General features: G+C 25.1%; 1 protein-coding gene across 9 annotated transcripts in view; it reads right to left on the bottom strand.

Moving 5' to 3' along the window:
* Positions 1 to 13345, bottom strand: part of LOC122508403 (activating transcription factor 7-interacting protein 1) — a 59674-nt gene that overhangs the window by 23128 nt on the left and 23201 nt on the right. For 5 of the 9 annotated variants that reach the window (XM_043621834.1, XM_043621752.1, XM_043622077.1 and 2 more), the window contains 2 exons: positions 4285 to 4666; positions 1580 to 1895 (listed from right to left, as the gene is read on the bottom strand). The exons of the other annotated variants lie outside the window; for them this stretch is intronic. In XM_043621834.1, coding sequence (XP_043477769.1) covers positions 1580 to 1835 — 256 coding nt within the window. In that variant the 5' untranslated portion in view covers positions 1836 to 1895; positions 4285 to 4666. The remainder of the gene's footprint in view (positions 1 to 1579; positions 1896 to 4284; positions 4667 to 13345) is intronic. 9 annotated transcript variants of the gene reach the window in all.

The raw sequence follows: 13345 nt of genomic DNA, 5'->3' as shown, positions 1-13345 counted from the left end.
TTGTATTTTTTCAGAATAAGTTTTACTATTTTTGAAACTTATTTTCTTTTATAAAAATAAGAAAAATTTACTTAAGAAATAGTAAAATTTACTCTGGAAATAAAAAATTTTAATAGCTAATTATAATAATTTCGAGGAAAAATAGTAAAATTTTGCTATTAAAATTTGTAATTTTTCAGAATAATTTTTACTATTTACGAATGTTTTTTTTTATAAAAATAGGAAAAATATATTTCAGTAATAGTATAAAATTTACTCTGGAAATAACAAATTTTAATAGCTAATTGTAATATTTCCGAGGAAAAATAGTAAAATTTACTATGAAAATTTGTAATTTTTCAGAATAATTTTTAATATTTGTCAAAAAATTTTTATTTTTATAAAAAAAGAAAAATTTACTTCATAAATAATAAAATTTACTGTGGAAATAACAAATTTTAATAGTTAATTGTAATATTTTCGAGGAAAAATGTTATTACTGTATAAAAATGTTAATTTATATATACAAAAATTAACATTGAAAATAGTAAAATTGTCTAAATAAAAAATTGTAATTTTCAGAGTAATTTATAATATTCAAGGTAAATTTTAATAATAATAATAAGTAAAATATACTTTGAATTCAGTAAAATTTTCTTCTGAATAGTAAAAGTTGACAGAAATTCCAAACGATTTGGGATTTTTATTTATTTTAGTAAAAGTTACTAAATAATTGTTACCTAGTAAAAAAAATTTCCAATTTTAAAAACTTCGAGAAAATAATTTAATGAAAAAGTTTCAAAAAACTAAAATTTTTCCAAAGTTTGCAAAAAGTAAAATTTTTTTTAAGAATAACTTTTTAGTTATTTTTTCCTAACAGAAAAATTACAATTAATGTAATTTCTTGTCAACAAAAAAAGGGTCGAAATAATGATGATTTTAGGTATTTTTAGCAATTTTATAAATTTAAGGGGAAAATAGGGAAAAAAGGCAATTATTTTAGTCAATTTTCTGAATTTTAGAAGATAAAAAAGGGACAAAAAGAAAAAAGGGGTCTCATTGTGATCCCTCAAAATATATTCCAAGAAAAAATATACTGTTCCTAAAAGAACTATTCTTTTCATCTTTCAGTGACTGAAAAAAATGCCAAGATTTAAGTAATTTTTCAGCAAAAAAACAAGAATTTTGAAAAAAGAGAATAATTTTTCCCGTCTGCAATATTATACTCCATACGCAGTATTAAAGCACAGATCAAAATCATTTTTGAAGAACTGAAATATTTTCAAGACCTTCAGGTCTCTATGGAACTTAATTAAATATAATGCCACGACACACCAATTAGTCCCGTTATAAAAAAATACTATTAAAAAATAACTCAATTTTCGAAAATAATGATTTTTGAATATAAATTAATATTTTCACACACAAAATAACGTAGAAAATATAAATATATGCATTAAAATATATTGTCAAGTTTGTATTAAAAAAAAATTCACGAAACATGTAGACAAATGATAATAATTAAAAATATTAACGATGATTATAATGACAATAATATTCTTTGTTCCTTTTAATCATGAAACATGATAAACAATCTTACCCTCATTAGATTCTTCTTCCTTTAGTTGTTTATAAGAACATTCAGTTGAATCAACATCGTCCTGTTCAACTTCATCGTCATCGGACAATTTCAAACGTAAACTGTCATCGGATAGTGCTCCGTCTTCATCAATATCCTCATCATCATTTAATAATTCTTCCTCTCTTTCCTTTGTTATAATATCTAAATCCGTGGTCAACACTGTGGAAATTTTTTTTGATTCGTTTGAAGGAAGTATGTCAATTTTTGTCTCCATTTCACCAAAGACGATTAAAATTTAATGTCACAGGATTCCTCTAATTCCGTCCATAATATTCTGTGAAATTATATCAAATTTTTCTTTTTCTTCTTTCCTTTTTCCTTCATTGTTTTTTCTTTTTTTTTTAAATATATATACTTAAAATTAAAATATTTAAATAAATTGTAATCAGGGATGAAAACTTGAAATACTTCTAGTCGAAATAAAAGGAAAATTCCATTTTTGTAGAAAGAAAAACAAAATTGTCAAAAGTAATAAAATTCTTCGCAGAAATTTAATTATTTAAAGAAATTTTAATAAAGTTCTTTTCAAGATTTCAATTATCTTTATAAATATCATAAATTCTTCCGAGAAATACAATTATTTTCAAAAAGTCTTTGCAAAAATTCAATTATTTTCAAAAGTTTGAACAAAATTCTTTTGAATATTTCAATTATTGTCATAAGTAACAAAGTTCGTAGCCGAAATTCAATTATTTTCCAAAATTTAAATAAAATTCTTTACAATATTTCAAAATATTTAAATATTTTCAAAAATAGTAAAATTCTTTGCAGGAATTCAATTATCTTGATAAATGTAAAAATTCTTCACAGAAATTTAATTACTTTCAGAAATTTTAATAAAATTCTTTGCAAAATTCAATTATTGTCATAAGTAACAAAATTCTTCGCAGAAATTTAATTATTTTAAGAAATTTTAATAAAGTTCTTTTCAAGATTTCAATTATCTTTATAAATATTAAAATTCTTCCCAGATATTCAATTATTTTCAAAATTAATAAAATTTTTCGCAGAAATTCAATTATATTGAGAAATTTAAATAAAATTTTTTTTAATATTTCAATTATCCTTATAAATACCAAAATTCTTAGCCGAAATTCAATTACTTTAAGAAATTTTAATAAAAATTCTTGCTGAAATTTCAATTATTTTCAAAAGTAGTAAAATTCTTTCTCAGAAATTCAATTATTTTTAAAAGTAATAAAATTCTTTGCAAAATTCAATTATTTCGAAAAATTACGCTATAATGCTTTTAATATTCAATTATAATTTAAAATTTTAAGTGAAATAATTTTTTAATCAATTTTTAGTAGAAAATTTTTCGAGAATTCAATTATTTCAATACAATAATAAATAATTGATTAAATAATTGAATATTATTCTTAAAATCGAATTTTTATGAAGAATTCTATCACAATTTTAAAAAATAATTGAATTCTTTCGGCGAATTTAAAACAAAAATTAGGAATAAATGCAATCTTCTATTATTTTATTTAAAATTGTTTAAAGAAATAATTGAAATTCTGCGATAAGTTTTGTTATTTATGAAAATAATTGAATTCTTGCAACGAATTTTATTACGAATTTTTTTAAAGAATTGAATTCGTGAAAAGAATTTTATTATTTATAAACATAATTGAATTCTTGCGAAGAATTTTCTAAAAATCTATTTAAATAATTGATTTTTTTCGAAACTAGAAAAATTTAATCTCATTTTTATACTCGAAATTTCTTTCTTAAATTTCATCTCATTTCTACGTTTAAAAAAAATTCCAGTTTTCTTTCCTGATTACAAAATGTGAATATTTTTTAGAAAAAAGAAATTTCATAAAAGTAATGAACTGTCAAAAACCAAGAGATAATTTTTTTTATCTCCTTTAAAGGTCTTTTCACACCCAGGAAAAAAATGTATTCAAAATAATCGAATTTTGATTAAATTAACCAAATAAAGGCATTGCCTTAATTGGACCTTTATTTGGTTCAACTAAATAATTTCTTTAGTCGAGTATTAAATGTAACACGCTCTGAAGAAAGAGCGACAAAATATTTTAGGTTATGTTCGATTCTTAGCCCTCTTTCTTCACCACGTGTCACAAATGTTTATTTAAATCAAATAAATATTTTACTGAGAATAAATTAAAATAGAAACTTATTTAGAATAACCTAAAAATAAGCTTTCTACAACAAAATAAGAGTAATTCGAATATAATTTTTTTTTGAGTGGGTTTTTCATATAACAGAGAAATTTCTTCTTAACTAAGTATTACTTTACGTATACGTTAAATATTTTTTATAAAGTAATTTATAGTATTAAAATCGTGCAAAATAATGTCAAAAATAAAAATTCAAAAAATGATTCCATAATTCTTACTCAAATTCTACTGATCACTGTTTCAGCGGTTTCAGCAAATAAACCACTGTCTTATTTTGAGGTAAGAATTTACAGAAATTATGATTTACTAAATTTGAATGCATCTATTCATCAGTTTACTAATGAAGATAATTTGTAAAAACGATAAATGTACTTTTTTACTAAATTATGAATGGAACTCTAAATTGAATTACGATTTAAATAAATGAATCAAATATTTAAAAAAACGTAACGTGTTAGTAATAACGGTTAAAACATTTAAAATCAATTGATGAAGAAAACCTGAAGAACTAACCTTTCACATTATTGTAAGTTATCAATTTAATATTGCACTGAAAAATTCCTTGACAGACAGGGTTTCATAAACCACACGTTCTTCAAAGATTTAAAGCTTCTTTTTCCTCTTTCTTCTTCTTCTTCTTCTTCTCTTCCTCTTCTTCTATTTAATGACTTTTTGGAATAACCAACTGTCAGAATTGCTTTTTTTTCAAAGTAGGATTTGAAAATTATCAAATATTTCTACTGTTATTGATTATTGAACGTGTCTCTCACGCGAAATCAAGTGGACCTATAATACCTTCATTTCATAATCCCTTCCTTTCAAAATTTGGAGCGTTAGTTTTGGGTTGAGCAGATGTATTCAAAGAAGTCCCTTCGAAGTATTTCGAGTTATGGCCCTGGAATTGCAAATAAGCTAGTAAGTACTTGCAATCATTGATATTTTTTACTATTCGCGAAACTTTTTTTTTTTTTAATTTTTCTTATAAAGTAACTTTACTCTATTTTTAATCACGTAAGTATTATATTATATAATTATAACCGATTTTTTGCACTTTAATGTAAATTAAATTTTTCTCAATGGTAAATGCACTTTAAAAGAAAATCTATTTTTTCAAGTGCATCATTTTCTGTGTGCACCTAACTAAGGGACTTAATTTCAAACATTATTTGTGACGCCTTCGAAGAAAGGTACTAAAGAAGCGGATAATTTTAGGTTATGTTTTTAATTTTTGAAATAAAAATACACGAAGAGGATTTACATCAACTGATCTTGTCTTTTTGATCTAAAATAGTTCATAAAAACTGATTTTAGTTTTAAATTAAACTTTAAATGAAGGTAAAAACGAAGAAGAAACATGATTTCCTTCTTAGGTATACCTTTCTTCGAAGCGTTACATTTGTTTGCTCAACGCTTTAAATTTGAATCAGTGAATGATCAACTAGTTGATTTAGTATAAAAAAAATGCTTCTTGGCATTAAAAAGCATTGCGAACTTTAGCCTCATTACAAATTTTTAATGATTAGTACTAACTTTTAAAACTTATTGCCAATCAGTGAAATTTTACTGAAAAATTCCACTGAAACAAACAGTGGATTTTTACTGACAATTAGTCACAATTCACTAATAAAAACAAATAAAAACCCTTCCCTCGAGAATGACTAAGAATTAAGCGCATTTCACTATTTCTTTATCGTATTTACACTGATTCAAATTTAGAGTGAATGTTTAAAAAAAAATAGCTTCACGATGAGAGGTACCTTACGCGACAAAAAATTTTAGGTTATGTTTAATCGTTCTTATTAAGAAACATTATTTTGTCAAACCAAAAGTAACTCTTCTGGAATATTTTCGATGTAGTAAATATTTAAATATCATTAGTTTTTAAACACCGAAAGTTTGTCCTTTTTTTGGTGTATTAATACTTTAAAATGAAGAATCATAACATAAAATTTTTTCCGAGTAAGGTACCTTTCACCGCGGAGCATCACATTTATTTTATTAGTGAAACTTTCCCTAGGTTCACACAGAGGTTAGTTAAACAAGAACTTTAATAGTTTCGTTAAATAATTATCATTTTTAAATTTAACCCTAAAAACATCAAATGGATCATAAACCATTAAAAATCTTGCCTGATACCAGAGCCATATCTCCAATAGGTGTCTTTTCAAAAAAATGTTATAAACATCATGTTCAGATCAATTTGAAAACAACAACAATAAAATAGGTTGTGGAAGTAAACACTAGAACGTTTTGAAAATTTCCCAATTTTCACGCCATATTTGTGACACTCCGAAACAAAAGGTACAACAGTTTTAAAGTTTTTGAATCATTAATATCAGAGTTTTCTTGAAAGTATCAAATTGAGTCACATTTAGGCGAAGCTATAATAAAATTCAACATTGAAACTAAAAACACTATAATTGCTCCTTTCAAATTAGGTGAAATATTCCGCTAAATTTAGAAAAGTTCAAATCGCTATTTCCTTCTTCTGGATTCATGTTTATCTTTTTTATACACAGGAATGTCACTTTTAATTTTTACCCAGTAAACCGAAAATAGACATTCTTAAGATACTTTTATGAACCAGGGCCTAACACTCGTTACACTTTTGTTTTTGAATATTTTACACAAAAATATCAAGCTCTTATTCTTATATTAACGACTTACTGTCGCTCTAAATTTACGCAGTGTTGTGATAGATAAAAAAAATTGCATTATTTTTTACAGTGAAAACAATGAAAGAAATGTCGTGGTGCTAATAAAGTTAGTACTACACACATGCATCTTTTTAATACCAATTTATCGTTTATACTATACTATTTTCGTACTATTTTCGGTCAAATTTTCCATCTGATTCATGTTCCACTCTCCTAAGATTATTTTTCAAAAGAAAAGAAGAAAAGTATAGCGGTTATAATCCGTATTTTCAAAGTTTCACGATGTCGCTTTTATAGCCCAAAATTTCAAAACTGATGATATTTGTTTTTATGTAGTGTCCACATTGTATACATTAATTAAAAGCAATAAAAATAAAAATTCGGTCGATAAATTCCTTGCAATGATAAAAATCATAATTAATTCACTCAAGTGCTAAAATCTTTCCCACTCTTATGTCACATACGAATAATTTTACATGGAGACAAAAATCTAGCTTTTTCTGGCATCATTTTCTGCCTTCTACAGCTGTCTTTGGTGTTAAGAACAAAAATTTGACTTTTTAGCGTGCTATTTACTCACTGTTAATGCATAAATTCTGACATTCTTTTAGTACATCATTCATGCTAGAAAAAAACCGAGACCGAACTTCGCAATGTTTTTGAAAATAAAAATTAAAAATTAAAGCTATTTTATTTTGCTTTCAAGCATGTTATCCTTGAGCAATTCCACGCCAAGTGATCATAAGAATTTTCGATGATTTTAGCAATATTAAAAATACTTTCAGAATTTGTTCCTTTTTATACATAGAATAAAAGTGTATAAAAGTTTTTTTTAAATTTTCAAAATTTTTTAAGTTACCTCTTACTCAAAATTTTGGTCGGTTTTTCAAAAAATGCACATAACTTTTTTTCTTGTTAACCGATTAAGATAATTTTTTTTGGAAAATACTCATAATAAGAAGTACTTTAAAGAAAAAAAATAAAATTTAATAAAAAATTTTTTTTTGCCCGAAAAAAATTTCAAAAAATTTTTTGAATTCAAATTTTGAAAAAAATATATCTTCGATTTGAAAAATTTTTTTTGGTAAATATTGTCAATTAAGTAAAGAATACTTCCTGTAAATTTAATTATGGGACAAAAATAACTTTACGAGAAAAAAAATAAAGTGTGCAGCGCGGCGTGCCGGGACTTGTGCATGTATTCACTTATGGCCGCGCAAGTTTCGTTTCAAATCACACTATAGGTCACAATTCTTTACCAAAACGCTTTTTCTTTTTTATAAATCTTCGTAATTAAATTCTCTATCAATCTCTCGAGCCTTATTTTTGAATTTTTGTTTTAAACATTTTTTAAATAACAATGAGTATTAAAAAAATCATAAAATCGTAAAATATATTTTTTTTAGTTTTATTGATTAAGAAAATTATTTAAAAAACCTATTAAAATAATGTTTGATTGATAAAAAATAAATTAATTAAACACTTTTTAATTAATTAATTGTTGTTATTTTTTATAAACTGTATACTTAGGCCTAGAAATTACTAGTTTCTTCTCAATTGTACAATTTTTCATGAGTAATATATCTACTGATGATAAAAAAACAATTATTTATTAAAACATTGTTTAAACAATTAATTGTTGTTATTTTTTCATAAACTATTTATACTTAGGGTAAGAAATTTATATTTGTTTCTTATGTACTTTTTTCATTTTTTCATAAGCTTCATTTGGGTTAGAAATTTCTAATTTTTTCTAAACAATTAATTGAAAAATTGAAAATTATAAACTGTTTAAACAAGGGTTAAATAATAAATTTTTAGTTTTTCTTTTATACTTGAATACTTTACTTATGAAAAATTGCACAATTCAGAAAAAATATAAATTTTTAACCCTAAGTACAGTTTATGACAAAATAATAACTTTTTATTGTATAACAATTTTTAACTAAATAATTTTTTATTTTTTATCAATTAAAAATTATTTTAATAGGTTTTTTGATTAATTTTCTTAATTAATAAAACTAAAAAAATATATTTTACGATTTTATGATTTTTTTAATACTTATTGTTATTTAAAAAATGTTTAAAAACAAAAATTCAAAAATAAGGCTCAAGAGATTGATAGAGAATTTAATTACGAAGATTTATAAAAAAGAAAAAGCGTTTTGGTAAAGAATTGTGACCTATTAGAGTGATTTGAAACGAAACTTGCGCAGCCATAAGTGAATACATGCACAAGTCCCGGCACGCCGCGCTGCACACTTTATTTTTTTTCTCGTAAAGTTATTTTTGTCCCATAATTAAATTTACAGGAAGTATTCTTTACTTAATTGACAATATTTACCAAAAAAAACTTTTCAAATCGAAGATATATTTTTTTCAAAATTTGAATTCAAAAAATTTTTTGAAATTTTTTTCGGGCAAAAAAAAATTTTTTATTAAATTTTATTTTTTTTCTTTAAAGTACTTCTTATTATGAGTATTTTCCAAAAAAATTATCTTAATCGGTTAACAAGAAAAAAAGTTATGTGCATTTTTTGAAAAACCGACCAAAATTTTGAGTAAGAGGTAACTCAAAAAATTTTGAAAATTTAAAAAAAACTTTTATACACTTTTATTCCATGTATAAAAAGGAACAAATTCTGAAAGTATTTTTAATATTGCTAAAATCATCGAAAATTCTTATGATCACTTGGCGTGGAATTGCTCCCTTGTGCAACACTTCATTTCTTAAAAATTGACTCATATTTAACTTGAAAAATATTCTTTTCTGAATTTTCGTTTTCAAAAACGCTGCGGACCTCAGTCCCATTAAGCTTCTTTCATAAAAACACAATATGCAGATTAACATATACTATCTGTTAAAATTAAAATTGCCTCAAATTGATATCAATATATCATGCTCGTATGCCTGTAAAAGCTAGATTTTTTTCTTCATGTAGCATTTAGAAAAAAATGTCAATATCGCTGACAGCATTAGTGCGTTAAAATCTCTAAACCATCTGTAAAAATTGGTCCAATCTTAAAATTTTATTACAAGCAAGATTTTATTTTATTACAAATTTGATAATTTATGATAAACGATCAAATAAGATCAACTATCAAAAATGATCAAAGATTAAAGGCTTTCAAAAAGCCTTAAAAAAAAATCTTTATTTGTTCCAAAATATTATTCATCTCAAGAACAACATCTACAGATTAATCTGAAATTTTATCCTACGCGTTGATCCTTAATTTTACACATACAAAAAAACGAAGAAAAATAAACCTATAAAAAATATAATTTTAGTAAATTCAATTTAGAATTTTACAATAAAAAAAATAATAATTAAAGAACGTATTAAATTTCAGTTCCAATATTTCAGTTCTCAAAAATACTGTTTATTCCCTAGTTAAAGAGAATGTTATCTCCTCTTTATTTGTCTATATAGTAAAGAAAAAAATACAGATAGAGAAATTTAAATTTCAATCGCTTGAAAGTAAAAATTCCTTTTATATTCAACTTGTATAAACTTGAATTTTTAATACTTAATGGGTGATTCTTTCAAAAAGGCCACAAATCACTCATTTTACGTGTTTTTTATTCAAAAATAATTTTAATTCAAATTAAACGCTTTGATGCAAGATCCAGTAGCAGTTCTGACCCTAATTTTACACCAAAACGCAGTCTTCTTGAAAATATCAAAATTATATTAAAAGTGGATTAAATTGATAATTGATGCCTGATCAATTTTTGAGATTTGATCCACATTTTTAGTTTCAGTTCGTTGTAATTTGATACTTTTTAAATAACTATGAAAGATTGAATCTCGCAAAGTATGAATACTTCAATTTCATTGGTTTAAATTTTTCAATGAATCCAATCAAATCAAAGTTTTTCACACTTTTCGAGATTAAAACTAATTTTCAATCTTTATAAAGTTGGAGTCTGATTTTTAAAAGTGTAAAAATTTAATTTAATTTTAATATTTTGGAAGAATCCAAGGTTGATTTGTCCTTTTTGAGAGAATCACCCTAATATATACGTATAGAGTGGATTGTATGACAAGAAAATGTTAAAATTTGCTGACAAAAATAAATTCACGCCTAAATTTTACAAATAAAAAAAAAAGGTAACTGATATTGGCAAATTATGCATGATTTGTAATTAGACTAAGAGAATTTCTACGGTGGTATGACAATAAGAAAAATAGGATTGGAAAGTTATTGTCTGAGTTTGTAATATATTTTAAGGTTATGTTAGCTTTTCACGTACTTTTCCCAAGCAAGCATTATTGAGGTGCGCCATTTTGTGTGACAGAAGGCTCTTGATGATAAAAATGACTGATTATAACTACAAGGAAAGAAATTTTACTTCAAAGTTTAATAAACAGATTATTAAACTTGTGCTATACTGTGTCTGTTACAAAATGTTAATAGTGTCACTAGTAAAATGTCACAGCAAAAATGTTAACTTACTATCAACTTTTTTTCTTTTCGCTGTGACATTTTACTAGTGACACTATTAATATTTTGCAGCTGACATCGAATAGCTCGAAATTTTAATAATCTGTTTCTTAAATTTTGAAAATAAAATTTCTTTCCTATATGATGATCATCATAATGCAGAATATTTTTAGTACTATTAATATTTGCCGAGAGATTTTTCTTTTGCCTTTTCAGGAATGCTTATATGCATAAAAACTGATTGATAAATATAACGCACAGAGCAAAATTACAAACGTAAATATTTCAACTATTAATTTATAATAAATTAGATATATTAAATCTAAAATGTTAAGTACGGTAACGGCACCTCTCGATTGGAAATTGGAACCAATAGTTAAACAGTAGATAAAAAATAATTCAAAGTTCAATAGAATTTTTATAAAGAGTTTTATTATTATGAGAAAGAGTTTTATCATTATCATCATAAAGAGATCATAATCATAAATACTTATATTACTTTTGAATATTATAACTTCTTTTTATACTCATTCATTTGAACTATTAATTATTAATTGTGCCTATCAATCGATCGACTATTGGTTCCGATCGAGTATGAATGACGTTACCTGAATATAAAGTATCCGTTCAACGAGAGTATTATAAAGTAATATTAAGATAATATTGATTTTCCTACATTTTCTCCGTCACCACTAGGGCGGATGCGACTTATTGCGCAATCACGAATGTCAAAGAAAACTACTGCGCACATTTTTTTCGATTCTTCATTCTGATGTCACATTATCTTGATATTACTTAGCAACGTTTTCATTGGCCGGGGCCTTATAACAGTAAGTTGCGAATATTTCAGTAACTACTGTCAGGGTGGTCACAAAATTCGGTTTACCAATTTCCCTAACATTTCCCTCACAGTTTTCTTGAAAGTATAAAATTTATAAATTTGATACTTTCAAGAAAACTGCTAGAAAGTGGATTAAACTGATGCCAAAAATTTAGATTAATTTTTTATTCAATCAACATTTTTGGTGTCAATTCGTTGCAATTTGTTACTATTCAGTTAACAGTGCTGACATTCAGTTTTCTTGAAAGTATCAAATTGATACCGAAAATAGATTGAATTAATAGCAAAAATTTTAATTTGTTTATGATTTGATCCATATTTTAGGTATCGTTGCAATTTGATACTTTCAAGTTAACTGACTTTGCTGACATGTGACCACCCTGAATATAGACCGTTTTTGGCACTTACTGACCGTAATTCCCATTAGGAATTTATCAGTGGCACGAAATTCTTAATTTGAAACCTCTAATCGATTTAATTTTAATACGATTAAAAGTAAGTTTAATTCCATCATAATGAGCACCACTGGTGGCTCTTGAAAGTTACTTTCAGTTTAATGCCAAAAACAGCAATAGCAATCGCTGTACAAAGAAAGTGCCAAATTAGAGATAATTTCAGGGATTAAAATGGAACCAAATGACGATTTAATGTTCAAAATCGGTTCTAAATTGATAATCATCTTTTTGCTGTGAAGTAATGGATATTGCAGTAAATAATGAATGTTATAGTAAATAACCGACATTGTATACAGTAAAAAGATAAGTTTCAATTTGGAACCGATTTTTGGTATTTTGTCATTTAGTTCCATTTTAATAGCTGAAATCGGCACTTTCTCCTTACAGTGCAGTAAGTAATGGTTGTTATAGTAAGTTACGAATACTACAGTAACCGAAACTTGCAGCAATATTGCCATAGTACTGTATAGTGAATATTGCACTGACCTTACCGAAATATTACCACATAATATTCCAAAAATCTATTACAACATTTAGCTGAAAATTTTACGTCTGAAACTTTGTACTCCGTGAATATTAGAATTTATAAAAAAAAGTAAAGATGAATTATACAACAATTCAGAATTTAAAGGCTTTGGTACAAAAAAACCAAATCTGACTTCAATGCTAAACTGTAACCTAACCTCTTAACCTATAGTTACTAACGTCAAAAACTCACCATTCAGAAAATAATCGAAAATAATTTCTCCAAAAGCACGTGTGACTAACTTCTATTTTCACAGCTTATTCAGTCTTGAACACTATTAAAACTATAATATTTAGAAAAAAAAGAATAAACTAAGTAATAATTTTGAGATCGTCATTAAACTAATTTCACCAACATGTCGGCATAAAATATGACAGTAAGAGAGAAGCAAGGTATAGAATAATAGAGAGGAGCTTGAGTACAAAATGCTGGTACGAGATGGCGTCTCTGAAAACGCTGAGGGGGTGCGCGCAGCTATTTATAGCACGAACATCTTTCAAGGTATATTCAGACACGAGTCAACATTTCTTTATGCCTGAAGCACTCACTAAATTTGGTAACTACACATTCAAAATAAAAACAAATTTCTTTATATTAATCAGAGAATTTGCACAAGAAAGATATTTCTCAACTATTAGAAAAAAAATTC

Source organism: Leptopilina heterotoma, unplaced genomic scaffold, assembly GCF_015476425.1.
Source record: "Leptopilina heterotoma isolate Lh14 unplaced genomic scaffold, ASM1547642v1 Lhet_0, whole genome shotgun sequence".
Lineage (NCBI taxonomy): Eukaryota > Metazoa > Arthropoda > Insecta > Hymenoptera > Figitidae > Leptopilina > Leptopilina heterotoma.
This window is presented reverse-complemented; position numbering and strand designations above follow the sequence as displayed.